This window comes from Pomacea canaliculata, linkage group LG1 (assembly GCF_003073045.1).
Source record: "Pomacea canaliculata isolate SZHN2017 linkage group LG1, ASM307304v1, whole genome shotgun sequence".
Lineage (NCBI taxonomy): Eukaryota > Metazoa > Mollusca > Gastropoda > Architaenioglossa > Ampullariidae > Pomacea > Pomacea canaliculata.
The window spans coordinates 34,167,993-34,193,296 of record NC_037590.1 but is presented as its reverse complement, the minus strand read 5'-3'; the positions used below and the strand labels follow the sequence as shown (position 1 = coordinate 34,193,296).

The window sequence follows — 25,304 nt, the reverse complement described above, 5'->3', positions numbered from 1 at the left end:
GTCAAATATTTTATTCCAGCAATAGCTTTATCGTCATTATTATCGTTTCATCATTATCGAAAGTCTGTTGCTCCTTTTTCGTTATTGCCGCTGCTCGTACTGATGCTATTACTCTTGACACCACAGTCACCATCGCTAGAAGACCATTATTCTTGATAGCCGCTTATAAAACTACATAATTTTGATACTGATGCCCCCTGCTTCTTTCCACCCCACTGCTGGTACCAATGTCATCATCATGCAGCCATCATTTTCTCTAGTTTCGCATTGAACTGATATGCTTGAACCAAATGATCAAAGGACTACTTGAAGTCCGCAAAATGTGGTGTAACTTTACAGGAAAAGAGCTTAAGATCGTTCTGAAAAGTGCTCCAGATGTCACGCAGTCCAAGTCATACTTCGACCAGTGTATTGGCCTTGACATATTGACCCTAGCTCCAATGTCTCCAACGCTCACACCTGATTGTTTTGGTTTCCTATGACCTCCATACACGACATCGACAGCAAAGGAAGGACCTTGAGTGTTGGCTGTGATGAAGGTGTTATACGGAGGACTCTGGAATAATGAAAGAAGAGAAAAAGGACATTTTGTTTCACGTGCCAACGTTAAGTTTGAAATTGCTAACCGCTGCTCCAGTAGACTGATGTGGTCAGGTTGTCTTTAAGGTTGCTGTAGGTCTTGCTACACCGTCTCTCACCTCACCATCTTTTGCACTGCAGAAGTTTTGTTGTTGTTGTACAAAGCCACTGTCCAATAACTAGAAACAGCTGCGTAGTTAAACTATCCCCTCTCTAGATACACTCAAGTGATGCCAACCATGTCTTTTTCATTGTTATCTTTAAACCTTCTCGAACATTCTGTTCTTCCTTTTTTTTTCTTTTTCTTTTTTTGTTCGTTCTTATCTGCTTTTGCTGAAACAAAACTAGTTTCCCAATTGTGGCCTTGTGACAGCTTCTTAAAATATCTCAAGATAATTAGAAGTCAAAGCCACTGAAACACACACACAACACACACATGCATACGCATAGTCATACGGCTACGCGTGCACCTGTCAACACATTACATTTACGATACAAGGCTGTGCCCTCCCCCTCCCACCAATAACACGCGAGACGTTAGACAAGACCGAGACTACAGCCCGGACCTCCCCATGCCGCCAGGAGACTCATTAGCAGGTGAGAAGCGAAACAGTGTGTCTGGTGGCCGGAAAGGCCGCTTTGGCTGCTGCTGCTGCTGCTGCTGCTGGAGGAGAGCGGCGTGTGCGCGTGCGAGTGCGCGTTTGATGGGGTGGGGGAAAGATTTCGTCAGCGCGTGCGGCTAACCAGCGCCGGGGGTCCCTCCACCACTCTCCACCATCCCCACCACCACCTCCACCACCCGGCATCCATTCACAGAGGCTGTTGCTGTGAACATGTGAGGCTTGTCTTTCTGCCACTCGCGAGGAACTTGTAGCAGGCACGCCCTGCGCTACCTGTGAACCAAACGCGAAGTCCATTGCCGCCAGGTGCCAGACTTGTCGAGAGAGCCGGGTGGCACCGGGTTGCTAGGAAGCGGCGTGGAAAGCAGATGTGGCAGGTGAGTAACTACTTGTGACACTTCTTGCGATGTGCCTGCTTTGTGTTGCGGGTGGCTGGATGCTCGTGCTGTGTTTATTGACCCGCTGGGTACAGACGTTGGGCGCAGCATCTTAGCTGCAGCACGTGACATCGTCTCCTGTCGGCACGCGCTTACGATCGGCACACGCCAACAACTTCGTGATCACGTTCTCTCTATAATTGAGGAGTTGAAAAAAAACTATAAATTATCTGTTTCTAAAGACTAATAGTTATTCAGCTGAATAGCTGTATTTTTAATAGACTAGCTTTCGTTCAATTGTGTCAAGTTTCCTGGAGAAAGTTACTAATGGAATGTACAGCTGAACTAGGTCGAAAGTTCGCGACCACCACGAAAGGTCATCGTCACGTGACATACAAAAAACATACAATTGATTCGTCATCTAAGAGCTTTGGCTTTTTTTCTTAGTTATCAGGAGCGTTTGTGCTGATGGAAATGGTGATGGTCTCTGTCTTACCTTCCCCAACCGTCGAAGGAGTCATCTGGGTCGGCATGAAAATGTTCGCTGCGTCACACAGGTATCGAACTACGCAGTGTGCACACTATCGGGTTCGCACGCAGTTTCTCTGACTATAGTCTATTAGCTAGTATTGCATACTGGCAACGTGTTTGACTGACAGACGAGACCTTTGCATGCGACTCGCGTATTCGTCCGCATGCTTCGCCGCTCGTCAAATCGACGCCAGGGGACGCGCTTCTACCTGAGCCTCGTCCTGGCCTCCTGTCTGGCCATTGTGCCTCCCCCTCCTCCACCCAACCCTCCAGGAACCCCGGATCGTCCGCGCGTTTCCGTTGTCTGGGTTACGAGGCAGATTGCACGATTGCCCTGTATGCACGCTGACAATTATGGGGATGTTTTCAACTCTGGCATCCACTACCCTCGGCGTTTGCCAGCAGAGTGAAGCGCAGAACACAGGTTTTGGCTAGCATCACAGAAACAATTGTGTAATCTCCTTTCTACAACACGATGCACATTACTGGTATTTATATGCCCACTGAATCTCTTGGTCGAGTTGGCTACTGAAATTATTTTCATCGTGTTTTCGTATGCGTATCACTACCCCTGTCCAACACCGTCTTATCTTGTCCGACAACACAAACCAGAGGATAATGAACAAAGGTAATTGAGCTTCAAAATAGCAACAGTTTATTGACATCTTTGAGCTGCTAGGTCCTCCCAAGGAGCTTGGCTCGACTAGAAGTGTTTAGCCGGATAAGACGACCGCTAAATCTCGATGCACTTGTTGACACGTGTCCTAGAAAGACTCAGATGAGACCACAATACAAGGCTTGTGACAAGTCCATGCTCTACAGCAAATCTTCCTAACACCTGTAAAATGTATGTCAATGTGGCTTGATTACTTCAGGAGAGATCCTTCAGCCTTTTTCAGCAGCAGATTCACTTTTTTCAGCACCAAGAAACTGTATATCTACTTTACTGCTGGCTCAAACCTCGTCCCGACATTGATGAGTCTGGTGTCGTTTGAACATGCGCAGTAAAAGGAACAGGTGTCACTAATTAAAGAAGCCTAGCTATAAATAAACAGATTGTATTTCAATACAGATTGTTTTCTATGACAATTTTTTTTTAAAACAACCTGGGAATTTAAAGGATTGAGCCGATGTTAGTCAGATTGACTATATCGCATAGACTAATGACAGGCCATTTTTTTCTTGTTGCCTCGTGCAATGCACGTGAACTATTTAAAGATATTGGATAGGACAGAAGAAGGCAAGAAAAATCATTGCAAACTGCATGTGATCAATCACGGGTTTATCTGTTTGGTTTTTCACCTTTTTTGTGAACACCTGGCCAACAGCAGGGGTTATTGAACATCAAGAAACATCATGTAAAACACAAGGGGCCTGGTTATAAGCTATCTGAAGGGATCTTAAGCATCCATGCCTTTTTAAGCTTCTACATAACATAGCAAAAGACTGTTCCATAATGATTTTTTTTGGTCATGTCTTTTTATGCTACGACAAGCTACACGTGGTACACTGAATCCGTTAATACTAAATCTTCTTCGCAGCTCTCACTTCTCATAAAGCTGTAAAATTCTTTTTCTTAGGACTTCAGGATATACCCCTTTCAGAGAGGTACACATCAACTAATGCGTTTCTAGAAGAGGTTAAAGAATCAGAATTTTTGTAGCATTAACTTCTGTATCTGCCTTTTCCCCTACGAAATAAGAACGCCCGTAAATTTGACAACACAGCAGCTAGGACCCCTAGAGGCACTTTTATGTATGGACAAAGAGATGATTTCATTCAGTCCAGCATTGTTTTAAAAAAAACCCTGCTGTATCTCTGATGTGAAATGATCCAGACTGCTGTCATTGTGTAGGGGAAGTGGAAAGGCAATTGTTTCTAGCAACTGCCCACGAACCGGAAGATCCACACACTAGGCAGTTCGGTATCCGTGTGACGCAGCCTTCTTTTCTAGGTGACCGAGCTTGTGGAATGGATCCCTGACTCTACAAGAGAAGGATGGAAAGTAAGACAGTGAGGGATCGGAAATAGGCTCCAAGCATAATCACACAGAAATCTGGTTTCGAATTATAAGGTCTACATATCACTCCACAATGACCGTTGGATCATGTGACTACTTTTATCTTTAACTGACTTGTGTGATGACGTCATGGATTTGTGCTGACGACAACATGGCATCTCAATCTATGTTAAAAGATCTACGTCGGCTGTATTTAGAGGTAAAGGGTCTGTGTATCTTTTTTCTTTCTTGGAGTGGGTGAGTGGAGCAGTCTTAGTATTGAAAGATCGGCGTAGCTGTGTGTTTCACTTGTTGTAAAGGTAAATAACAAAACATGCCTTATCTCCCCCTGATCGACCTACCACGCCGCCTTCCTTTCTTCTTCTCTCTTATTTTATTTATTTTTTTCTTCTTTTTTTCTTTTTGTCTTCCAGTGTTGTGAGTGTGAGCGGCTAAGGGTTTGTGTACACCTAGTCAAGAGGGATCACTCTTAGTCACCTCAGCAGACATATCACATGACAGGAGCGAGATCTGCCGCGTGATCTGTTAAGAGGGATCACGGCCGTTGACTCTTGCCTCCTACCCTGTAGGTACCCATCAGTCACCGCACGTCTCTAGGGAAACCGCGCGCGCCAGTTGACAGATGAGCAGCTGATAGTTCAGTCGCCATGCGAGTGAGTTGCTATCCGAGCTTACTTACCGTGGGCGCCAATACTCGCAGGGAGCTGTGTGTACAGAGGGCGTTGCAGGCGAAAAAAAAAAACAAACAAAAAACTGGAGATGACAGGCGGTAGGCTTACTCTCATCTTAGGTTTTCTAGGCTCATTTTCTTTCCATCGAACTGTACATGTCTGTACATGCGCGCAGATTTACGTGACTACGTCAGATGGCCGTGACAACGTGACATTGCTAGACCTACGTGATGAGGTCTGATTGCATGACGTGACTGCAACTACGTGGTGCGGATGTGTCTACATGGAACCTGGCTATGACTACGTGACATGGCTATGCGTACATAACGTGATTGTGACTACGTGATAGACGTCTATAACCACTCACACGCTCAGCTAACAACACATTGATGGCCAAAGAACTGGTATTAAGGTTATGAAAGTAGAAAATACGATTAGAACCGAAAATCTCAAAAACCGTGAAGATAACGAATGTTTTTTTTTCGTCATTTCTTCCTCAGTCAAGATAAATCAAAGGCGAGTTAATGAGATTTCATAGATATATAAATATAGTTTCATCCAATCACATAGCTTCTGCTTTGAAACTTCAAAGGTATTTGATAAGATTTTCCTCTGCACCCATGCTCTTTTTTTTTTTTTTTTTTTAAATCAGTGCACATGCAGAGCAATGGATGTTATTAATGTATCTGCAGACGAGTTATAAAAAGCACATTGGCTTCCGTCGTGGTTTGAAGAGCATCAGACATCTTGCACGAGCTCCAGAGTTGGTCTGAGAGACGATGTAAATCTCTTATCTGCAGCTGATAATGAAAGCATCTAAGTGCAAGTAATTCGCCCAACAGCCTCGTCTGCTATAAGACCTACCGACTGTTCCACATTACTCGCATCCTGATGGCAGACGTGTGCACCTGCTAGACCTTGACTACTGAAAGGCAAAATCTGAAACGGCTTCACCTGCTTGTTTTTCACCACCTTTCCTTGTAAACACCTGGCCAACAGCAAGGGTAATCACTCTAATCATACATCAAGACTATCGTGTGTCGAATTCATGGACGACTTCTTTTTGATTCCATGTCTTTCGTTCTTTGTGTGGCTTCTATCTGTAGATTTTCTTCGGCACCTTTCCTATTTACACCTTTTGACACTTTTATTGTATTTTTATTTACACTTATTTACATTTTCTCTGATTTCCTTTCTTCCCCTACCTCATAGTGGGAAATTACATTTAGGGTGAAGGACTTTCCTACCAAACCAACCGTTGGTAAAAGAATGCTTACACGAACAACATATTATTTATCACACAAAACAACAACACGTTCTCAAGTGGAGTTTGGGAGTGGTTTTCATTGAACTTTTACCCTTAAAATAAAGACGATAACAATTCGCCTGTTAAGGATTACTGTTAATCCAGATGTCTCAGTATACCTGATGGCCTTGTTCTCATGAGCTCACGTCCTTGCCAGCCCTGCCTCCTTCTGTCACGTAAACTTGACGCCTTACTTAATTAAATTCTTCCTTATTCGATTTTAGAGATGTCTTGTTAGGATTTTTTCGCTCCTCTCGTCACCTAAAAAGAAAGAAAGAAAAGAAGGCTTATTCTAAGGTGGCAGACAAGATTACGGCGGCGGGAGAAAGAAGTCCTAGATTTTTACCTGAGCTGCCAGCGATCAAAGAGAGGCTGTCACAGCCTGAAGATGCTTTCTACGTCTGTGCTGGCACCGGGAGTCCCTCAGCTTGTCTTCGCATGTTTTTCTCCTCAGGTTTGCTGTTTATTTGGAATCTTTTAGCGTGAAAGAGTCGATTAGAAGACAACCGACTACCCACGCCGCGGAGCGCTAAGAGTTTTTTCTTCTCTCTCTCTCTTCTCTGCCGAGCTTTCAGCCCCTGTCGAAGGAGCTTGTACTGAATGACAAGCATGTTGATTAGAGGCTCTCGCTCGGTTTTCTTCTCTGCTTTTCATCTCCAGAAGCTTGGCAGCATCCCTCGCGCGTGAGTGTGTGCGTGCTCAAACGTACTGGTATTTTTAGTCAAGAAATATAAACATTATTTGTTTGCTTTTGAACTACAGAATAAGTGAGTAAAATCGGTAAGTGTGTGAGAAAAATTTAGGTATATATATATGATCACGTGTTCTCTCTATATTTCTCTTTCTCTTTCTCTCTCTTTCTCTCTCTCTGTCAATACATATAGACCTCTTAGAAATCGCATGTAAATCTCCACACGCGTGCTAGAGATAATAAATCATGCATGACCATGACTCACACGAAGAGTCTAAGTGCTGTTGCAGGCAGTTCCTGTTTTATTCACCAATCTTAATGTGCTTTATTCAATTACTTAATTTAATCAATTATTTCATTACTTCATTTCAATTTCACTTAATCTACATATTCCTAACTCTTGCGTAATAGTTTAAGATTCACTTAAAGTACAAGGAAGCTCCGTGATAATGTCACTAGCACAAAATTTCGAAACAAAAAGTTACGGATTCGAGCTTCACTCGATCAGGCAAGTCTACCCAGCATCAGAGGCTTGCATCATTTTTTTTTCTCCAGGAAGACAAACCGGTAGAAGGAGGATGGAGTTTCAGCCTCCATTTGATGTGTTAGACACGTTAAACCATGTGCAGTTTGTCCTAGAAAACCTAGATGCTCGGCGTCTGTAAGGTACCCCTTAAAACATTTCATCCTCAAGCTTAGTGCAATCACGTGGTCTGTATTACGATCCTGAGATAGCAGCGCGCGGCGACTGGACTGACGTCACTTCCGCCTCGTACCGACCTGCGGCCTGAACCGTGCAAAGTCTTCCTCTCTGCAAGTTGTTGACCCACGAGTCTACGAGGCTAGATATTAATACTGCCATTAGTGTTGTGAGTTGACAGGGGATAGCCCTGTTACACGTGGATCCCCCATGGATGTGGAACGCATGTATTCTGTAAAAATGCTGGAGATGTGCCGCATCTTCTTCAAGCCCAGGATGTTTGTTTTCGCTATCTGTGAGCTGTGCCAGACTTGATTGGCGCCACCTGCCCACGTCTCCCCTTCAGCCTGCTGGCCCCAGGCTTTGCGGCATTCCTTCTCGGCAGAGAAAGGTGCGACTGCTTTTCATCATCGGCAGGTAAACCGTCACACTTACCCTCCACCCTTCCCGCAGTAAGTGGTGTCTCAAAACACGGTAGCCCTATCGTGTTGTCTCACCCAAGTGATATTTTGTCTAGCATCGCTGCAAAGGCAGGCATTATCTCGCCCATCAGAATTCATCTTTTGTAACATATTCTTCATCCTTAGTGTTGGTTACATTTACATCCGTCACTGCGAAAAAAAGATGCATTTCTTCCAGTTACTTATTTTCGGGGATAACTTTCTCGTCAGAGATCGTTTCCTGCTTAAATCTTGGAACATTTAAACAATATTATTTGAAGCCTTCTCACTATATTTGAAGTCAATACAACAATATTCAGCTTCGTTTTTATGGCGCTTGGACAATACTTTAGATAATTTTCAGAATCAAAATTATTTTTATTTTCCTTTCCACATTTTCTTACAGTCCGTAAAGTTATTCATCATAATTTTTTTCTGTTTTCTTGAGTCGTTTTTGGTAGCTGTCTATGATTTATGGCAGCGCGTATGCAAGTGATGTACAGTTCTCCTAACATCAGAACAGTCCAAAGTAATAATGTAACAAATTTTTTTTTTAAACTGAAAGTAAGAGGTAGAGAAGTAAGAAGGAGTTTTTCTTAAAGAAAAAAGAATCTTTTGCAGACGTTTCAATTTTAATGCCATAGCAGCGAAGCCAAACAAAATATTTTAATTGGGTGGAACTAAGAAGAAATAGTTTTATCAAGCTTCTTAAACATAATTATCTTTCTTCTGTCAGCGCGTGATGTAGGAGGAGCCAGCAGCAAATGTGTATTTGTGGATGCCTGACATTTTGGCTTCATCCCCGTGTCTGAGAGTTTGGACTGGCATTGTTCTTACAAACAAAGATGCAGGATGACACTTGTTTTTAAAAGTAACCGTACACCAGAGACAAAAAAAAATCTCATTGTGACAACAACAGTTAAAAATATTTGAAATGTTCTGGAAACAAACAGACTAAATATTCTGTTTGAAATCCCATAAATTGTTACTTGTACAAGAATGTTCTCCTTTTGACCGGTTGTTATGAAGACAACGGGTCTTTCTCTTTTTCCAACAAAATATCGTTGGCTCGCTCAAAACTAAGAGAAGATTTTTTTAAATGAAGACAGGAAGGGTTAATGAGAGGTTAATGGATAGGAGGATGAGCTTAGTGGAATGGGAGGGATTCAGCAGGAAATGGAGTTCAAAGTGCAAGAGTGATGAGGGAAAGGCGGCTGCTCACCATAATCTACGTCGAGCTTTCACCTGGCCCTTCCTTTTGGTAATCGTCCTGAAAATTGGCTGAGTCGCTGGATGGCCGCCATGGTCGCAGATTCCATCTTGTCTCGGGCAGTGAACGCCTCGCCGACTGACTGCTTTTGACGTGGAATATTTTTCTCGTGGTTCTGACTGGCTGACTGGTGAGGCTCGGGTTTTTTTTCGACAGTTAATCTTGCAAACACTCGTGCCTCCCTGACCCACATAGTATTCATGTCCTTTTGACCCGCGTATAGCGCACATGAACTATCTGACCAGCTCACTTGCAGCTTTTCACTCCTTCCTTAACCTACTCCTTTGAGTGCGTGCGTGCATGTGCGTGTCTGTGTGAGAGAGATGAGGGGAGGGAAGAGAGACTATGAGATGGAGATTGATGATAACATTTCATGATAAAGAAACATAACGTAGAATCGGACCCACGCGCGCAAAATCGCACACGCATATGCACACAAACAAATAAAAGCAAACTTACAAACGCATCTATAAAACTAGCAGCATCGAGTGAAGTAAGTGTGTGTGTGTGTGTGCGCGCGCTTGCATGTATTCCAAAAATGTCCCACTCCACCTCCCAGCAACAACAACAAAAAAGTCAGGCGACACTTCACTTCGAGAGCTGTCTCGTTAGCCGCACCCTTGATTGGTAGGCCTTCCAAAAATTTCGATTTCCATGTCAGGAGAGGTCGAGAGTGGGTCGAACTACAAAACCCAAATCTTCCACGCATGGCGACTTCAACGCTTAATGTCTGTAGTAGCCGCTGATACTTTTGGAGGAGACGAAATGTTGTTCATTTTTGTTGCTATTTTGTGTCATCTGATCACTCCTGCGGTCACTCTAACAGCCTGGGAGTGTCTGGTGCCTGCAAGTCGAGCATTCCCCTTAGCATCGTGCACGTGCATTCCTCATACGATGAAATGCTTGCACCCCAGATGCACTCCATCCTTTCTCGTCTGACCTCGTGTAGTGTGCTCCTCTTATCGGCGTTCATTCACGAAAAGAGTCCCCCCCACCCACATCCTCCACCACCCACTAACCACCATCACTTACCGCATCCTCTGCATTCTTCGGTGCATGGTAGTAATGAATGACAGCTGTTGTCACGTGACCGTGGATGACTTGCCCGCCTCTTGCGTCTAGTGGCTGTGTGATGGCACGATCGACGCAGAATGAGGAAGATAAGGGAATGAATGGGTACAGTGGGGAAGGGAAACGTTCTAAAAAACAAAAAAAGCTTCATGGACCTCGTGAGTTTTTTAAATGGCCAAACATATTAAAGTCGCTCAGATATTTCTAGTCTCTGGCCTCGCGGCAGAAGAGTAGTAGACCTTTGTCATGTCTGCTACCCTGAAACCGGGGTCTTAGTTTACCTACGCATCCCACAAATATTTCGGCACGTGGCAGGTGAACATGCATACAATAGTGGAGAGTGGATGTGGATTCGTGGCAAGCACATAGGAGAGAAAGACAAACTCAGTTCAACATCGGCGACCCGAAGGAACCGGTAAGGATAGGTTTCATCTGCATCTGGATTTCGTTGTCTTCACAGTAAGCTTGTGTGAGTTCTGCTTGTAAAGTGTTATTTGAAAGGGATGAAATGTCTTAAAAAATTTTTTTTTTACAGAAATACAACTAAATTTGCAACATTTCAGTGTACAGACACACATGCACATGCATGCAGAGACCTAAATCAGTTCGTGTTTACTTACAGACATTCACATGTAAATACTCTCTCATAGTTTCTCACTCTTATTTAAATGCTTGCCCCTTACACGCTTTATAACTGTATTGCAACTTTGTTAAAAGGGAAACAAATTCAAAGTGTATTATATTTAAATGCTTGCCGAATTTTGTAGAGAAATACCTACTTCTGTTCACTTTGCAGCTTTCTACAAAGTTGTCTGTTCCTAGAAAGTATCACATTAACGTCCATGAAATACAATCACAAACAATTTTTTTCCTGTGCTGCATGACCCAACAAATATTATTTCCTTGAATAGCTTACCACATTTGTTGGGACATACCCAAAAAGATGCATAACTTTAAATGAAATGGCCGTTTGAGAGAAATAAGAACAAACACAGGTATAATATCCTTTTAGTCATGCGAACACGTCATCCATTTTTATTTTTCAGAACATCCTGTCTATATAATATATTTTTTTGTTACGAATATACTATCTGTATCGGGTCCCATAAAATATTAGTCTTTAGAACATCTTGCTCATATTTAGCCCTATAAATACATTTTTATTCTTAAAAGACATCCAGGATGTATGTTTGGAAATACATCTATATTTCTGAGAACTTCTATATTTCTAAAAAAAACATCTATATCTCAAGTCATAAATACATTTTTATTTATAAGAAAATCCTTTCATTATCTATCCCAATAAATAAATTTGGGGCAGTCATGTAGGGGTCCCAGCTGCGATTTAGTTATTTACACTTTTTCAGGGAATAAACCATGATTGCCTCACAAACCCACAATCACCACAACTGTTCAGGTTTTGCATTATACAGCGATGAGACAAGACTACAGTCGGCACATTGCAGCATCCGAGTGTTTGCAGATAAACACGCACACGGGTAGGGTAGGGGTAGAGGTACTACCCGGCTGCTAAAAGATGCTCGCTCTGAAGTGGCGAAGTAAAAGAAAAAAAATAACACCATGCAATAAACTTTGCATTCTTGGAGAACTGCGTTTGACATTATGCTGAGAGTGAAGCAAAGACTTCGAACAATGTCTTTCAAAGTGAGTACAGCCGGGTGGCGATGAAGGCTCTGAGGTGTTGCTGCTTTGTACCGAGGCCAGACTCCTCATCAGAAAAAAGCTCATCAGTCAGGGCCCGTGAACTCAAATGGAGCATGGAATCCTGGACGGCAGTCAACGGAGGTGAAGCCAGAGATTTCAGTTAAAACAGAAATAAGATCACGTGACCTGGGTTTGGAGGGCACAGTCTGACTTCAAGCCCTCATTGAGCATCAGATGTCTAAAAAGGATGTTGCATTTGTACTTTAACGAATTTTTTCCCCCAAAATACTTATAGAACGCGAGAAACTAGAATGAGAAAAATATTCTACTTCGCGTGCATGCGTGTGTGTATATGCAGTTTTCAAGCAAATTTATCCTCAGCAAAGAGGTTTCTTAGTTCAAATAAGAAATAAGAGATTAAAATTTTTTGGTTGTTACGTCTGTTGCCTTGTAAGATTTAGTAGTGTCAGATGAAATAAAGATTAAGAAGGAAAGTTCAAGGACGAAAATTTTATTTTATTTTAGTTTTAGTTTTGATTGACACGCGCGTATGTGTTCTGACTTTAATTTTCTCTTCTTTCTGGTTCGTGGATTTTTTTTTGGGGGGTTAGTTTTATTAATATTGGTATTTACCTTCTTCGATTGTCAAAGAATGTTTCTGCCTTCTACATTGACTTTGTTGATTCAAGACTGTAGGTTGTATAAATTACTATTCTTAATGCAACTCGTAATGTTCAAAAACTGGCTTCGCGAATCTTTGAAGTTTCAGAAAATCAGATCATTTTTTTTTTTAACTTGTTACCTTTTTTTCTCTTTTCTATTGTTTAGTAAGCATTCATGACACTAATAATTCATTGTCAGATAGAGATGTTAGCCAAAGACAGTTTTTAAGGTATTTATGCAGGCAGAGCAAATCGTATTTTTGTGCCTGCGAGTTGCCAGGTCTATCAGTCAACGTCGGGTTGCCTCCCCTTTCATACGGAGCTCTCTCCTTTGTGAGTCCTAAAAGGAGCGCGAACTGAAGGATAAAGAAGGTCCAGCGGACCTTGGTTTATGGGCTGCTCGTGGATATTATGGTCTGGAAGACTGAGAGATTGTGAAATTCCTGCGCTAATTAAAGGCCACACATCGAGGTGGCGGCGACTGTACATCGCAAGTCTGCAAGACGGAGAAGGGTAGGTCCACACACTGAAGGTCGGGTATTGCTCAGGCTCTGTTGAATTTCGGATGCTTTGATGTTTGTCCAAACAGAAGCTTTCCCCATTCATCACATATACAGTTGAAGAAACGTCTGGCTGTACAGAAGATGCTGACAAAGAACAGGACAACCGTTACTATTAATCGTGAGCATCAGAATATGTCTGTCAAGTAAATAAACTAAATAAAAGAATAAAATAAAGAAAAAATCAGCACCACCATACTTTCATGTATCTGATGATCAATACTATTTTCTAAACCAGAATCAAAGAGTCGCTTGTGTGACTAGCTGCGGGCACAGATTTTTTTTCTCGGTGAAAATGAAGTGTTGGGTGTTGAGGAAGTTAGGGGAGGGAGCGCGAATGTCATCGTTTATCAATTACTGCAGCATGGACTTGAGGACAGAGCATTGATCCCCGCGACATGCCAAGCGGCAGATTACGAAGGCTTCAATATTAGGTCTGGTAAAGTAGTTAAGGTGTTTACGGAAATTGTGGCCCTCGCGAGTTGTTCGCGTGAAAGAATGGAGATAAGGTTTAGCGACGCGGCGTCTCTTCATTTCGGTATCGCTCCCTGATTATACCCTACGAGAGCTTTGAGTGCGCATGCGTGGTGGTGGTGGTGGTGGTGTTGGTGGTGGTGGTGGTGGAGTTTGGTGACCTGGCACACCACCAAACGCTCTAGACTCTGACCTTTCCGCCGTCCAACGGCAAAAAGATTCAACGAAAAAGATGACAACACAAATGAAGGAAGCCATGGTGTAAATCATTGTTGGTGGCTTTAGCGATGTGGATGTTCTTATAGGTCAGGGACCACACTTGTGGACGGGTTTGATTAGGTAGGGTTAGGTGCGCGCACACACACATACATACACACTCACTAATACTAAACAGAAAACCGCAAAAAAAAAAAAAAAAAAAAAAAAGCGAAACCCAGGTGGCACTGATCTCTGAGAGACAAGAATGTGTGACCTGAGGAGTGGATAAGTGGCAGCAGGCTCCCCGGCAAAGTTTCAAGTACGCCACATTTCATTAGATAATGGCTCCATCCATAAGACATAACAGCTCTGGTCTTTCGTTTGTAATGGAATGATTAATATTTCATGGCAGATTTCGTTTCATCCCACAAGAGTCCCCAGAAAGGTTCCTTGCAGAGCGTTGCAAAGGTCTAGTCTCAGGAGCACCGGTGGTCACTTTTGAAGAGGATTGGCCTGGACCGGAGGGACTTGGATTAAAAAGATTATATTTAACTGCCGGGTCCCTTCCTCTCCCCGTTCCTAGCTTGCAAGTGTTTTCGATTTCCTAGCGCAACATCTACATTAAACAGTATTTGTTTTGGTATAAAAGCTGTTATAAACTGTGGAGCAAAGCAAGGAAGAAAATCAATTCGACAGTGTACACATCTATTTCTTGAAATACTTCATGTACTTGTGGTTACATCAGCTGTACAAATGAAAACTTCTATGTCAATCTTTCAAAGGACACAGCAATGGTGGCTCACAAAGGATGCATCTGTACAGAGGTTCACGAAGGGTGTGTCATGAATATATTCTCTTAGGACTTGTGGCTGAGTGCAGGCACTAAATGCATCGTAAAATCACCATCCTCCCAGGATACTGATCTTCCTGACTGTAGTAAAAAAACCCTGCAAACTAAGCCACTGAGGATGAAGCTGGTATGTATGAAGAAACAGCGCTTCTTGTCCTTTCAAGAATACTGTTCAACAAAGCCATCTCTGCTTTATCGTTACATACTTTCAATATGTGATAACAGTTTCTCAACATGATTCGTGCTGAGCCGTTAGGAAGATGCACTGGCGATACAGTGAAATGTATCTGCTGTGGATGAGGGGCGATGATTGGAAAAACAGATGCTCAACAGTGGTGAGCGTTAAAAAAACCGAGACTGGGTGCAACAGGAGTATGAGCGGTAGAGATCGTGTTTCCTCAGTCTAGCCTTCAAACCAGGCAATTGTCTTCTTCCCCTCTTTCACTCACTCCATGTAGTACTAAAACACAAGCAATGCGAATTGTTGGTTATTACAGTCAGTGGTTTGTTTCGAAAATCAACATATTCTTGATTCGCAATTCCTCTTTGTGTGCTTCGTATTCACCTGATGTACCTTAATTATTTTTTCATTCATTTATTGGGAGGATGCGGTTATGCCGCTTACCGGTAAAAAACAACATTTTTCAAGCCTTTTCATCTCCGTGTTCACACGTCCAGCTATTTATATCTCAATGAACGGCGGCAAAACGGATTCAGAACGTTGAGGTGACAACCTCCATTGGCTCTGGGAGGAAGAAGCCTTATGGCTACATCCCAAAGCTTGACTAAGGGAGGAGGAAACTCATCATCATGATTGTGGCTTCTGATGAAAGAATTAGAGACTTAATAACAAAGGACAAATGTGTTCCGTATGTTAAGTCCTCTGCTTCCCGGAGGCCAAGACAACATCATTTTGTCCTGCTTTGTGAATTTTCATGGCGTGTTTAGTAACACTTTCCTTGTCCTCTTCCCCCTCAACCCATCCAACGCCTTATTTCCTCTTCCTCATCTCCACGCTGACATTTCCATGAAAGGACGACTCTGTCTCTCATTGTATCTCTGTCTCTCCGTCTAGTTTCATCTCGATAACTTTCATTTTCTTGCGACTGAAGTACGGGGACCTGGCAGAGAAGATTATTTCTCAACACACGTTCAATATGCCTCATCTTTCTGCTTGTCTGTTATTGGCTGATATTAGCAAGAAGCTTTTTAGGCCCAAATTCTAATTAATATTTGGCTATAGGAATCAGGATGCTTATTGATTTATTTTTGAGTAGTTTGCTTACACTTATTATGCTTTCAGTGTTGTTAGAATCTTACATGATTCAAGGTAGCATAAATGTTAATACTTTAAAGTATATTGATTTGTGTTTATAAACAAATGTCGCGGTTATGATTTTTGTCTGTCTTGTTTATCATGCCACGTTGAAATGAGCCAACAGTCTGTTCCATAAATTCAAATTTTCTTTAGCCGTGCGTGCGTGCACTCGAGTGGTCGCCTTCATATGTAGTTTCGGTGAAGGGCTAAACGTGAATACGAGTACCTGCTACACCTTTGTGCATCACTTAAACGAGTCTTCAGTAAAAATGGAATGCGACGAGTTCTCATAAGTCAGCAAAAGGTTTGACGGAATCAGTCTGAGAGCAATCTCTTCCCTTGTCATTTCGTGACAAATTCCAGAAAATTGCCCAAGACATCGGCCCTCGACTTCTCTTCAAAAATATATTTCACGCATTTCTCCTGCAGAGGGTGGCTGCTGTCTCTCTACAGTCATTTCATAAACTGTTAACATCGGTTGGCGCACATGGATGCCTCTGTCCGCTGCTTGTCTATAATTTAAAAACTGTCGGGACACTTTTAGCTGCGAAATGATTACATCTTGGCGGAAACGGCGCCAGCACGGAGCGCAGGAAGTGTCTTGTCAGGAACAATGGGCCAAACGCAGTGCTGAGCAGTCGTCACCCCGCGTTGGTGCCAGCAAGGAATACTCTTTATGCCAAAGCCAGTGCTGCTCTTGTGGTCTTTCCGGTTTGTTCTTGAGATTAAAATGGAGGTAACTGGAGAAGAGGTGCGCACCTTTGCACCATAGATAACGTGGCAACGATTCACGTGGCTGGCACGTACCTGATATGTCCAAGACAGTCTGGAAACTATTTTATGAGGGAAGATTTTGTAAGGTGCCATACTTTGCCACATGCTGGTAACAGAATGCAGATGCTTCGACTTTTTTTTTTGCATGTACGGACTTTAGGTACCGTGTCACACAAATTAATTATCCCCCTTGTGAGCCTCTCTATGGCGCATTTGGATGATTGCAGAGATGGTCATAGGATCCTGGGTCGGATCTCGTCTCGAGCCAATGTGACACATAGTGTCCCCACCTGCCGCGCAGGTGGATAGGAGGCCTAACTGTATGCACCTGAAGTTCTTCTTGTGATATGTTTCCCTTAGAGTCTATAGAGGCAACGACAAGAGATGCAATAGGCACGTTTTGCAGCTGACAATTCTCAGAATGATAAGCGAAGTTATGGTTAGATCACCCAAACTCTACCCACAGTCAAAACAATATGTGTGCTATATTTTCTTTCTTTCTAATTTCGTTCTGTTACCCACCTTTCTCTCTGTCTCTCTTTTTTCTTCTCCTTTTTTTTAATTTTTTTTTTTGTCGAACCTTTATTACTTGGTGTGTTCGTGTCCGTTGTTGTTTGCCAGGTAAAATACCTGTCACTTGTCTAAAGCAGCAGGGTGTCGTTTCCTGCGTAACAGGTTTTTCCAAGAGCGAGTTATCTGGCCTACTTCCTATCGTTCTGCTTTATGACAATCAGACGAAAGCCTTTCTCATGTTTGTTACACGGGGACTGTACACCAGAAGGAGGGTGTGTGATACTGAGACAAGACACACGCCTGTCTTCTGTGATTACTCGCCGAACGAGAAACGAAACGTCTGGTTCCAAGATAAACTTTGGTTTCATGCCAACATTAACTGGACTACTGCTGCAAGCGAACAATTTCAGTGTCTACAGGACCATCTTCTGAGACATCGAGATATGTTTTCAGTTGTTTGCACAATGGACTGGCTGGAGGGAGCTTTTCGGTCGTAAACTCGGCAAGAATCTCCAGCTTTTGGCGACCGCTAGCGACTGGGTCCTGGGCAGTTTTTCTCGCTTCAAATGCATGGCTAGAAAGGATGTCAAGAATGTAACAGCAGCAAGTGGCATGTGATTGGCTTATAGATCGTAAACAAGATTATGACTGGATGACGTCCATATCACTTTGACTTCCCTCCCTGCCTCTGGGTCTCGCATGCGCAGACTGTACGCACAGCCTCTAGCAAATGGGAAGAAGACCAGGATGATTTAAAGATACTGAAGATTTCCTGAAGATCCTTTCCTTTATTATTCGATTGTGATCTCTAAAAGATACAAAAATAATAGGCAAAAGGCAAAATTTTGCCGATGGAAATGAGGGAATGTCGCAGTGGGACCTAAATTTGGAAGATCAGGTCAGTCTTTTTCCTATTGGAATTGTCAATCTACTCGACCAAAGGGAAATCTAGGATGACTATAAAGATGCTGAAAAAAACTCCTACAGTGGAATAAGGGGAATTGTCGTAATTGTTGTAAGCTGGTTACAAAATTATTATGATTATATCTTAACAATTATAATATTTTAATAAGCTGCGTCAGCTAAATTCATCTAAAACTCGTGAGGTTAGGGAAGGATGCAGTCTGAGAAAGTCAAGAAGGTATGTATATAGAAAAAGCTTTTAGGTGGCCTTATAATAGAGGTTCATATAGTTTCCTAAGAAGCATGGTCATGTTCGGACTGAATATCTCTGCATTAATTTTGTGCAACTGATCCTGTTTGTAAAGAGCTTACTAAGAAGACATTGAGTGCGTCTGCAAAACTCATTTAGACTACGATTATCTTCTCTTTCTGTTCATCCGTGAAGCGTTTTATACAGCGATCATTTTTTTGTATCTGTTGAAGGGTTGTGTGCACGGGGGGAGGGGAATAGAGCATGCGTGCGCGTCCACGTGGTTGTGTATGCACGAGTCTGTGTGTTGACTGGAGGGGTGTGAGGAGTTTGTAAGTTTTGGGGCTTATCCTCTTCTTTTGTTTTTTCAGTTTAAAGTATCCTTTCGTTGATTGATTGATTGATTGATTGATCTGATTGAACATGAACCGTTGTTTTTTCTTTTACTCTGTTGACAGCACGATGTAAAGCGACCATTGAGGAGTGGAGTAGGCATGCGGTGACGTCACAGTCAGTATGTATTACTCGCTGTACCACATCTTGCTGTCCGCCATTGTTGGGCCCGTGCTCCACAATTTTGTGGGTAAGTGTAAAAACTGATGTTTGGCTGATTGATTCCATTTATTTTGTACCTGTGCATAATGTTCTCTTTCATTCTTTCCCGATCTCTTCCATATGTGCACAACATAGCATCTTCTATTTCGCTGCGCACTTTATACTTCATTTGCACTTCCCTAGAATTTCCGGAAACCTTTCTCACACTCCTTTCTGATTTAAGAAGCCGTTTGAGAATACCCCTTGAACAGCGAACTTGTTCACTTTGTGATGGTGCTGTCTCTTTTTCCCAACTGCCTTGTACATTGGCATCTGCGCAGTCTGACCATCTGTAATGCAAATACCTACACATACACGTAGACTTAGACATTTATCCATTCATAAATGTATAAAAACATAGACATACACATGCACACACAACTATAGAAATACAGGCACAGAGACGTACTCACGCCAAAATTCCCTTGTTTACTCACTACTCAAACACCCTCATGCACTCCAGTAACCTCAGTTGTTAAGTAATGGTGGACAAATGTCCCAGTAAAGTATAATATCAGCATTTTTTCTAATCATATATAAAAAGAAAAAAGTTTGAAGTAAGCAGGGAGAAAAATATAGTGTTTATTTCTGATAGTCCACGAAGAACGGAAATTGCTTCAAGGGACAATACTCTTATAGTTTTGTTAAGCCGTCCGTATTGCGAGTTGTCTTCCTTGCATTGCGTTTCTGCTGCTTTGCTTCGAGGAAGCTTTCAGTATGCAGACACTCCTCGTGAAGGATAGAAAGACGATTGAAGGAAAAGAAAAGTAGAAATAAAGGTAGAAAAAGAGGAAAGGAACGAAGGAGCAGGAAATGCTGAGGTCTCGGTTTTGTTAGGTTATGGACGAAGAAGGACACAAGACTTCTAGAAGGTGTTTGACCGCCTTCCTTGACGACGACCCAGCTCTTTGTGAAGTCAGATTTGTAAACTCGAATTCTTGGAAAGTAGGATTCATTAATGCACAGTCGATAGATAAATAAGATTTCCTGCGCTAGTGTGTGCTGAGAGTTGCAGGCTTTTGTTATTGCAGGGCCCTGGTGTTTGTTTATTTTATTTGGGTAAGTGTTTGATGCACTCCATCCACACTCACTGGGGGAATGTTAAGGGCAATATTTACTTTCTTTGAAGTGCAGAAACCTTGTAGTTTATTGAGGCTTTTTTTTTTTTTTTTTTTTTTTTTAAGAATCGTTTGAAACTGTTGCTTGAAGTACCTGCAAATTCCGTGTTTTATAATTGTGTTCACTGCCTTAGAGTATATTGTAATTGTGTTTAGGGCCTTATAGGATGTTTTAGGTGTGGGATTGTTTGTCTTCGTTTGTTTGTAGTTGATTAATGACTTCTGATAAGACACGCTTTAGCAGAACATTTTTCTACTACAGATATGTGGGTAATGGCGGATAGATAGAATTTCTTGCAAGTTACAGGGGAAAGTTACTCTACGGGAAGAACACCACTTAATAATGAGAAGAAGTTAATGTTTGTTTAGTTCCGAATCACAGCATGTAGCCATGTTCTTCACGCTTCATATTACCAGGTTAGGAATAAGCAATAAAGAAATGGAAATTAACAAGATAAGGGTTTTCCTAAAATAAAAGAAATTAGTACTATATTAAACCTCTATATGTTTGTCTGGTGGCTGTCTGCTACCAACAGTCTCTTGCTGACTTGGTGTGTGTTCGTTTTGACAAGCACCGCACCTCACCGAGCCCTCAAGAGTGAAACTTGACCTTAATTCATCAAGGTTGACTGCTTCCGGATCTCCAAGAGGTCGAGGTTTGATTCTCGCTTCTCACAAGATTTACTGACAGCACAGCGCTGAGAGGCTTCACATTCCACCCCTTGACGCTCCCTCCTGCCTCCCATTCGAATCCTCTTTTGCTAACAGGAAAGTCCATTTCCCTTCCCAACCCCTCGGGGTACACCCTTGATAGGAGTTCTTCAGACACTGACAGTTCTCTTCTAATTGTCTCTGTGTAAAGTGCATACTTCAGCTTACATTCAAAGATAACAGTCGCACTTTTCATCTCGTCAGACGCATGCGGGCGCACACCGGCGAGAACGCAGCCACGGCCAGACACGACGCCGACAACGCCGACCCGACAGACGACGACCCCCGTCACGCCAGTCACACCAGTGGCGCGACATCAGCAGAAATGCACGGAGGAGGAGGTGAAGCGGGCGGCCTGCCTCCATGGGGAATGCTACGCCCTCGACCTGGACGGTGGCAACCGCAGTGCCTTCTGCCAGTGAGTTCCAATGTTGAGCATAATGACGACGACAACAACGACGACGACGACGACGACGATGACGACGACGATGATGATGATGGAAGCGATGAATAGGAAATGATTATAAATTTTTGTTTCCTCATTTGCAATGGCCTGATTATTGACTAAGGGGAAGAGGACACAAACATTCAAGAAACGTTTAGGAATGTGTGAGTCAGTCCATAGTCACATCGGTTTGTTTGAGTGAGTGAGCAGGTGAGTAAAAACAGAATTAACAATAACCACATCTATGTCCTGTCTATTCTGCAGGTGTCCTGAGCTGTACGAAGGAGATCGTTGCGAAGAGCTGTCGGGAGACTTTTTCGGTAAAAATATAATCCTAACACAGTATCCTCGAGAGCTCATTTAAATGCATAATAAATGGAGTCTAGATAATCTTTAACAACTTCAACACAAAACAAGACGGACTCTCGATCAAAACTTATTTGGACCTCAACCTCCCTCATTTCTAAGTTTTATAAATGTTCAATTATTTTTTCAACTAATTTAAAGTTGTGGAGTAAGTAAAAACCAGCAGATTAAGGGATATATTATGAGTTTTTTTTTATTCTTTCACCAGTTCTGTATGCCGCAGAAGTGAAGAAGGCGGGAATAGCTGCCGGCGTGGTCATCATTATCATTATTCTTACTATTATCATCGTTTATTGTGGCCTCAAGAGAAGGTCAGTTACGCAGTGTTCGTCTCTCTTTCTCTCTGGCTTTCTCACTTTCTCTCTTTCTCTATTTCTCTTCATCTTTTACATTCACATCTGTGCACACACACAGGCGCACAGCACGCACTCACTCAACTACAAATACGTACATGATGTATAAACCTCAGTGCACTTTCTCACTTGACTAATAATTCGTGACATGCGCAGGAGGCAACGGAAGAGGGCGCAGCACATGGGCATGGAGCGGGACGCGCAGCTCAACGGTAACGCCGCGCAGCCTCTCATGAAGGAACACGTGAGTGACGTCACGACGCTCATCGTCCTCTTTGTCTCCTTTCGATTTTCATTGCCGTCCTCGTCGGCCTCCGCTTTTTCTTTCTGCTTTTTCTGCTGCTACAGTAATGATACTCTCACTTCTGTAACTGTCAGTTTTTTCTCATCTAAAGCATCATCTACTGTAACATTACAGAAATGCATTCAAATATTTTACTGGATGAATAATAATATTAAAAAAGTCGATTCACAAAAAAAGAACAATTCTGAAAATCTGTGTAGTAATAAACTTTAAGGAAATGTATCTAAGCATTTATCCTGACTGGTGTCTGCTGGTCAGCTAGTTTGTCTGTTGTCTATTCATGTACCCATTGGTCTGTCTTTATATTCTGTCTGCTTGTTAGGCTTCAAAAGTGTCTCCTGTCCACCTTTCAGCCAAAATCTTTTCTTTCCTCCATCTAAAACGTTATCCGTAAAGCTCAAATCTTGGCATGATGGCAAAGAGGTCCTTAATACTATTAGGGCGAATATTTCATAATTTGTTTTTTGCGGATGTGTCCGCACCTGTCTTTGAAAGGGCATCAATTGTGACATATACTTATGTGCTTGTTTTTGCAGGCGCATGTGGATACTGAAAGAATCGCCCTCAGCGCCATGGAAAAGTCACCGGAGACTAACGTCTGACCGGAAGCTATCCCCAGAACTGACCTTGACCCGGCATTGCAGTAATGCCTATGAGCAAGAGGAGGAATCACGGAGTGTTTTCCGATTGGTGCGTTCTGCACGTCATAGATGAAAAAGTGATATGATAACCTTTGCACTTACGAACTGTGGATCAGACACGCAGGATCATAAAAAATGTGACGCTCCAGAAGAGTTGTTTTTCCTTGCACGTAACCCCGAAGTTCACGACTGTTCATCGCCCGAGTGTGGCGATGTCTATCGGGGGCAAAACACAGAAAGCATTTTCTTTTGAAAATTACAGAATTTCAGGGTTCTTCATTTTCTTTTTTTTTCTTTTTTTTTTTTTTTTGCTGGAAGTGTTGTCACGCACACCTTATCTTATTATTGATAAAAGCTGAAGAAACATCAGGAAAATCTTTGAATTTTATGTGCTTTTTTCGGTGCTGATTTGCTGCGTCGACTACAGGAGCTGTTTATGGAGCGAACGATATCAGATACATATCTACTTATCACAAATCTCTCTTATCACGACATTTTACAATCCAGTGGTATGTTTCACGTGCATAGATGGAGGTTATGTCATGTGCATCATCTGTGTGGAAAAAGAGAGAAGTGTTCGTCAGAAAATTCGCCGGATATTCTTTCCGTGGAAGCTCCTTACGTATTCCAGTTCGGAAAAAAAATCTTCCTGGCGAGAAGGAGAATGTCCGTAGACATGACTGTGTTACGTCCCTTTGCTCGTGAACAGCCTTTTAGTGTTTGAACTGAAGCGTGGTGGGCACTTTGCTCGGTTGACCCCCGAAGGGTCGAGGTCATAGACAAGCCTAGAGGTGGCAGCCTTAAAGTGTCGAATGGTGCATGTGATACATCCCAACCAAAACAACAAAAAAGTAAACAAAAAAAATATCTCAAAATATGTGAGTACACTGCAGCTGTTGACCATGGTCAGGTTAAAGTGTGGCACTTTCGAGTCAAATTTATGAAATGTTTGTGAATATTCATTATGTGGTGAGTATTCGTTATTTGTGCGAGTCTGTTTGCGGATGTGCATTATCACTGTGTTAGTGTGGGTATGGAAGGAAGACTGAGACTTACACACGTTTTTTTTGTTTTTGGGGCGATTTTGAGTGTACCGTATAGCATTTCATCTAAGGTCTTTTGAATACGAGCGATGTCCACAAAGAAGAGCGAGGACAAGCCAGGGATCGCATTTGTGTTCCAGAGGTATTTCTTATTCCAGAGTTTCTCTCTGCTTAACACCTACAACCATAGGAAAAGCCTATGTAACCATAGCTCTGAACTGTGGGCAATGCTTCAGGTGCATAGCTAATCCTGGGGTAAAGTTATCTTTGCTTCATGAATACGACCCCAGGAGAACAGTCAAGACCGGGGACTAGCAGGACGGTAAGTGCCTCTAAATGTGTCCGAGTTGCGCGATTTAGTGTGTAAAGTGTTCTGAGAATTTACAGAAGTCCCTTTTCAAAGAGGAAGTGATGTCTTGTAACATATTTGTCTGCTCGAAGTCGTGTTTGTATTTTAAACAGTACAGCACAGTCGTGCATGTACTCTACAGCCAGTTCCTGTTTTGCAGCAATGATCTCTCCGAAAACAGGAACAAATGCAACATATTTTATTTGGCATATGTAATGGGAAATATTTTAAAACAAGAAGACGGTAACCTGCTTCTTGATCTACGATAAGGTACGCCCAGAGATTGCGCATGGTAGCCAATGAAAATTATAAACTGCCCCATTTGATTGAGACGGAATTTATAAATTATTTGAGTTGTAGATATTTTACAATATTAATTTGTTTGTCCTTTGAAGCTGAAATTTTATTAAAATAGCCTAAGAGTTGTTAATTAAGTTTTTTCTGGGGCATTCCGCTTCTACGTTCAAAAACTTTACCTTCTTTCCGTCTGAACCGATCAACGATCAGCAGTCTTCGTGTGCTTTCACCACCTAAAAATTATTATTTTTTTTTTTATTAGAGGCAGCGCCAGTGAAGGCGTCCACAAAGTGTTAAACTCAGGCAGACATGTAATTAATAGTTAAATACGCAATTAAGTTATTTTCATACACGTTTGAACTAGTCCGAACACAAGCTTGTCGTTAGCACTTCAAAATGACTTCGCAACGTCTGTTCGGGAGAAATCTGATAACTGCCTTAATGTTTTATTTCTGTCCCCCAAATATCTGGGAATGCTGTTTTTATCTTGTAAAGATAACGCTGAAATGTTAGAACTTTTATTTTGGCTTAGTCCCGCTGTGCACTGTATGTTCTTTACCTGAGATCTCCCCAACACCACGAGAGTGAAGGTAATTTTCTGTAATTATTTCTGCATAGTCACGATGATCCTGGCAATGCA

At 42.3% G+C, this 25,304-nt stretch overlaps 1 protein-coding gene across 3 annotated transcripts; it reads left to right on the top strand.

The window, feature by feature from the left end:
* Positions 1-1,092: 1,092 nt before the first annotated feature.
* Positions 1,093-24,180, top strand: LOC112570909 (pro-neuregulin-4, membrane-bound isoform-like). 3 transcript variants are annotated; one of them, XM_025249626.1, is made up of 7 exons: positions 1,093-1,576; positions 18,902-19,026; positions 21,071-21,284; positions 21,576-21,631; positions 21,886-21,988; positions 22,187-22,274; positions 22,871-24,180. In XM_025249626.1, exons 2-7 carry the CDS (start codon positions 18,960-18,962, stop codon positions 22,934-22,936), a joined length of 594 nt encoding a protein of 197 aa, XP_025105411.1. In that variant the 5' UTR covers positions 1,093-1,576; positions 18,902-18,959; the 3' UTR covers positions 22,937-24,180. The 3 variants fall into 3 exon arrangements, with proteins under 3 accessions (XP_025105411.1, XP_025105419.1, XP_025105427.1); XM_025249634.1 differs by lacking the exon at positions 1,093-1,576 and adding an exon at positions 7,544-7,912; XM_025249642.1 differs by lacking the exon at positions 1,093-1,576 and adding an exon at positions 7,544-7,947.
* The last annotated feature ends 1,124 nt before the right edge of the window (positions 24,181-25,304 follow it).

Bases quoted from the DNA above. Each gene is read 5' to 3' on its own strand.
- LOC112570909 (XM_025249626.1), top strand. From the start codon at position 18,960: ATGTATTACTCGCTGTACCACATCTTGCTGTCCGCCATTGTTGGGCCC. The intron at 21,632-21,885 runs GTAAAAATATAA...TTCTTTCACCAG, and splicing joins GCTGTCGGGAGACTTTTTCG to TTCTGTATGCCGCAGAAGTG. The intron at 21,989-22,186 runs GTCAGTTACGCA...TGACATGCGCAG, and splicing joins TATTGTGGCCTCAAGAGAAG to GAGGCAACGGAAGAGGGCGC.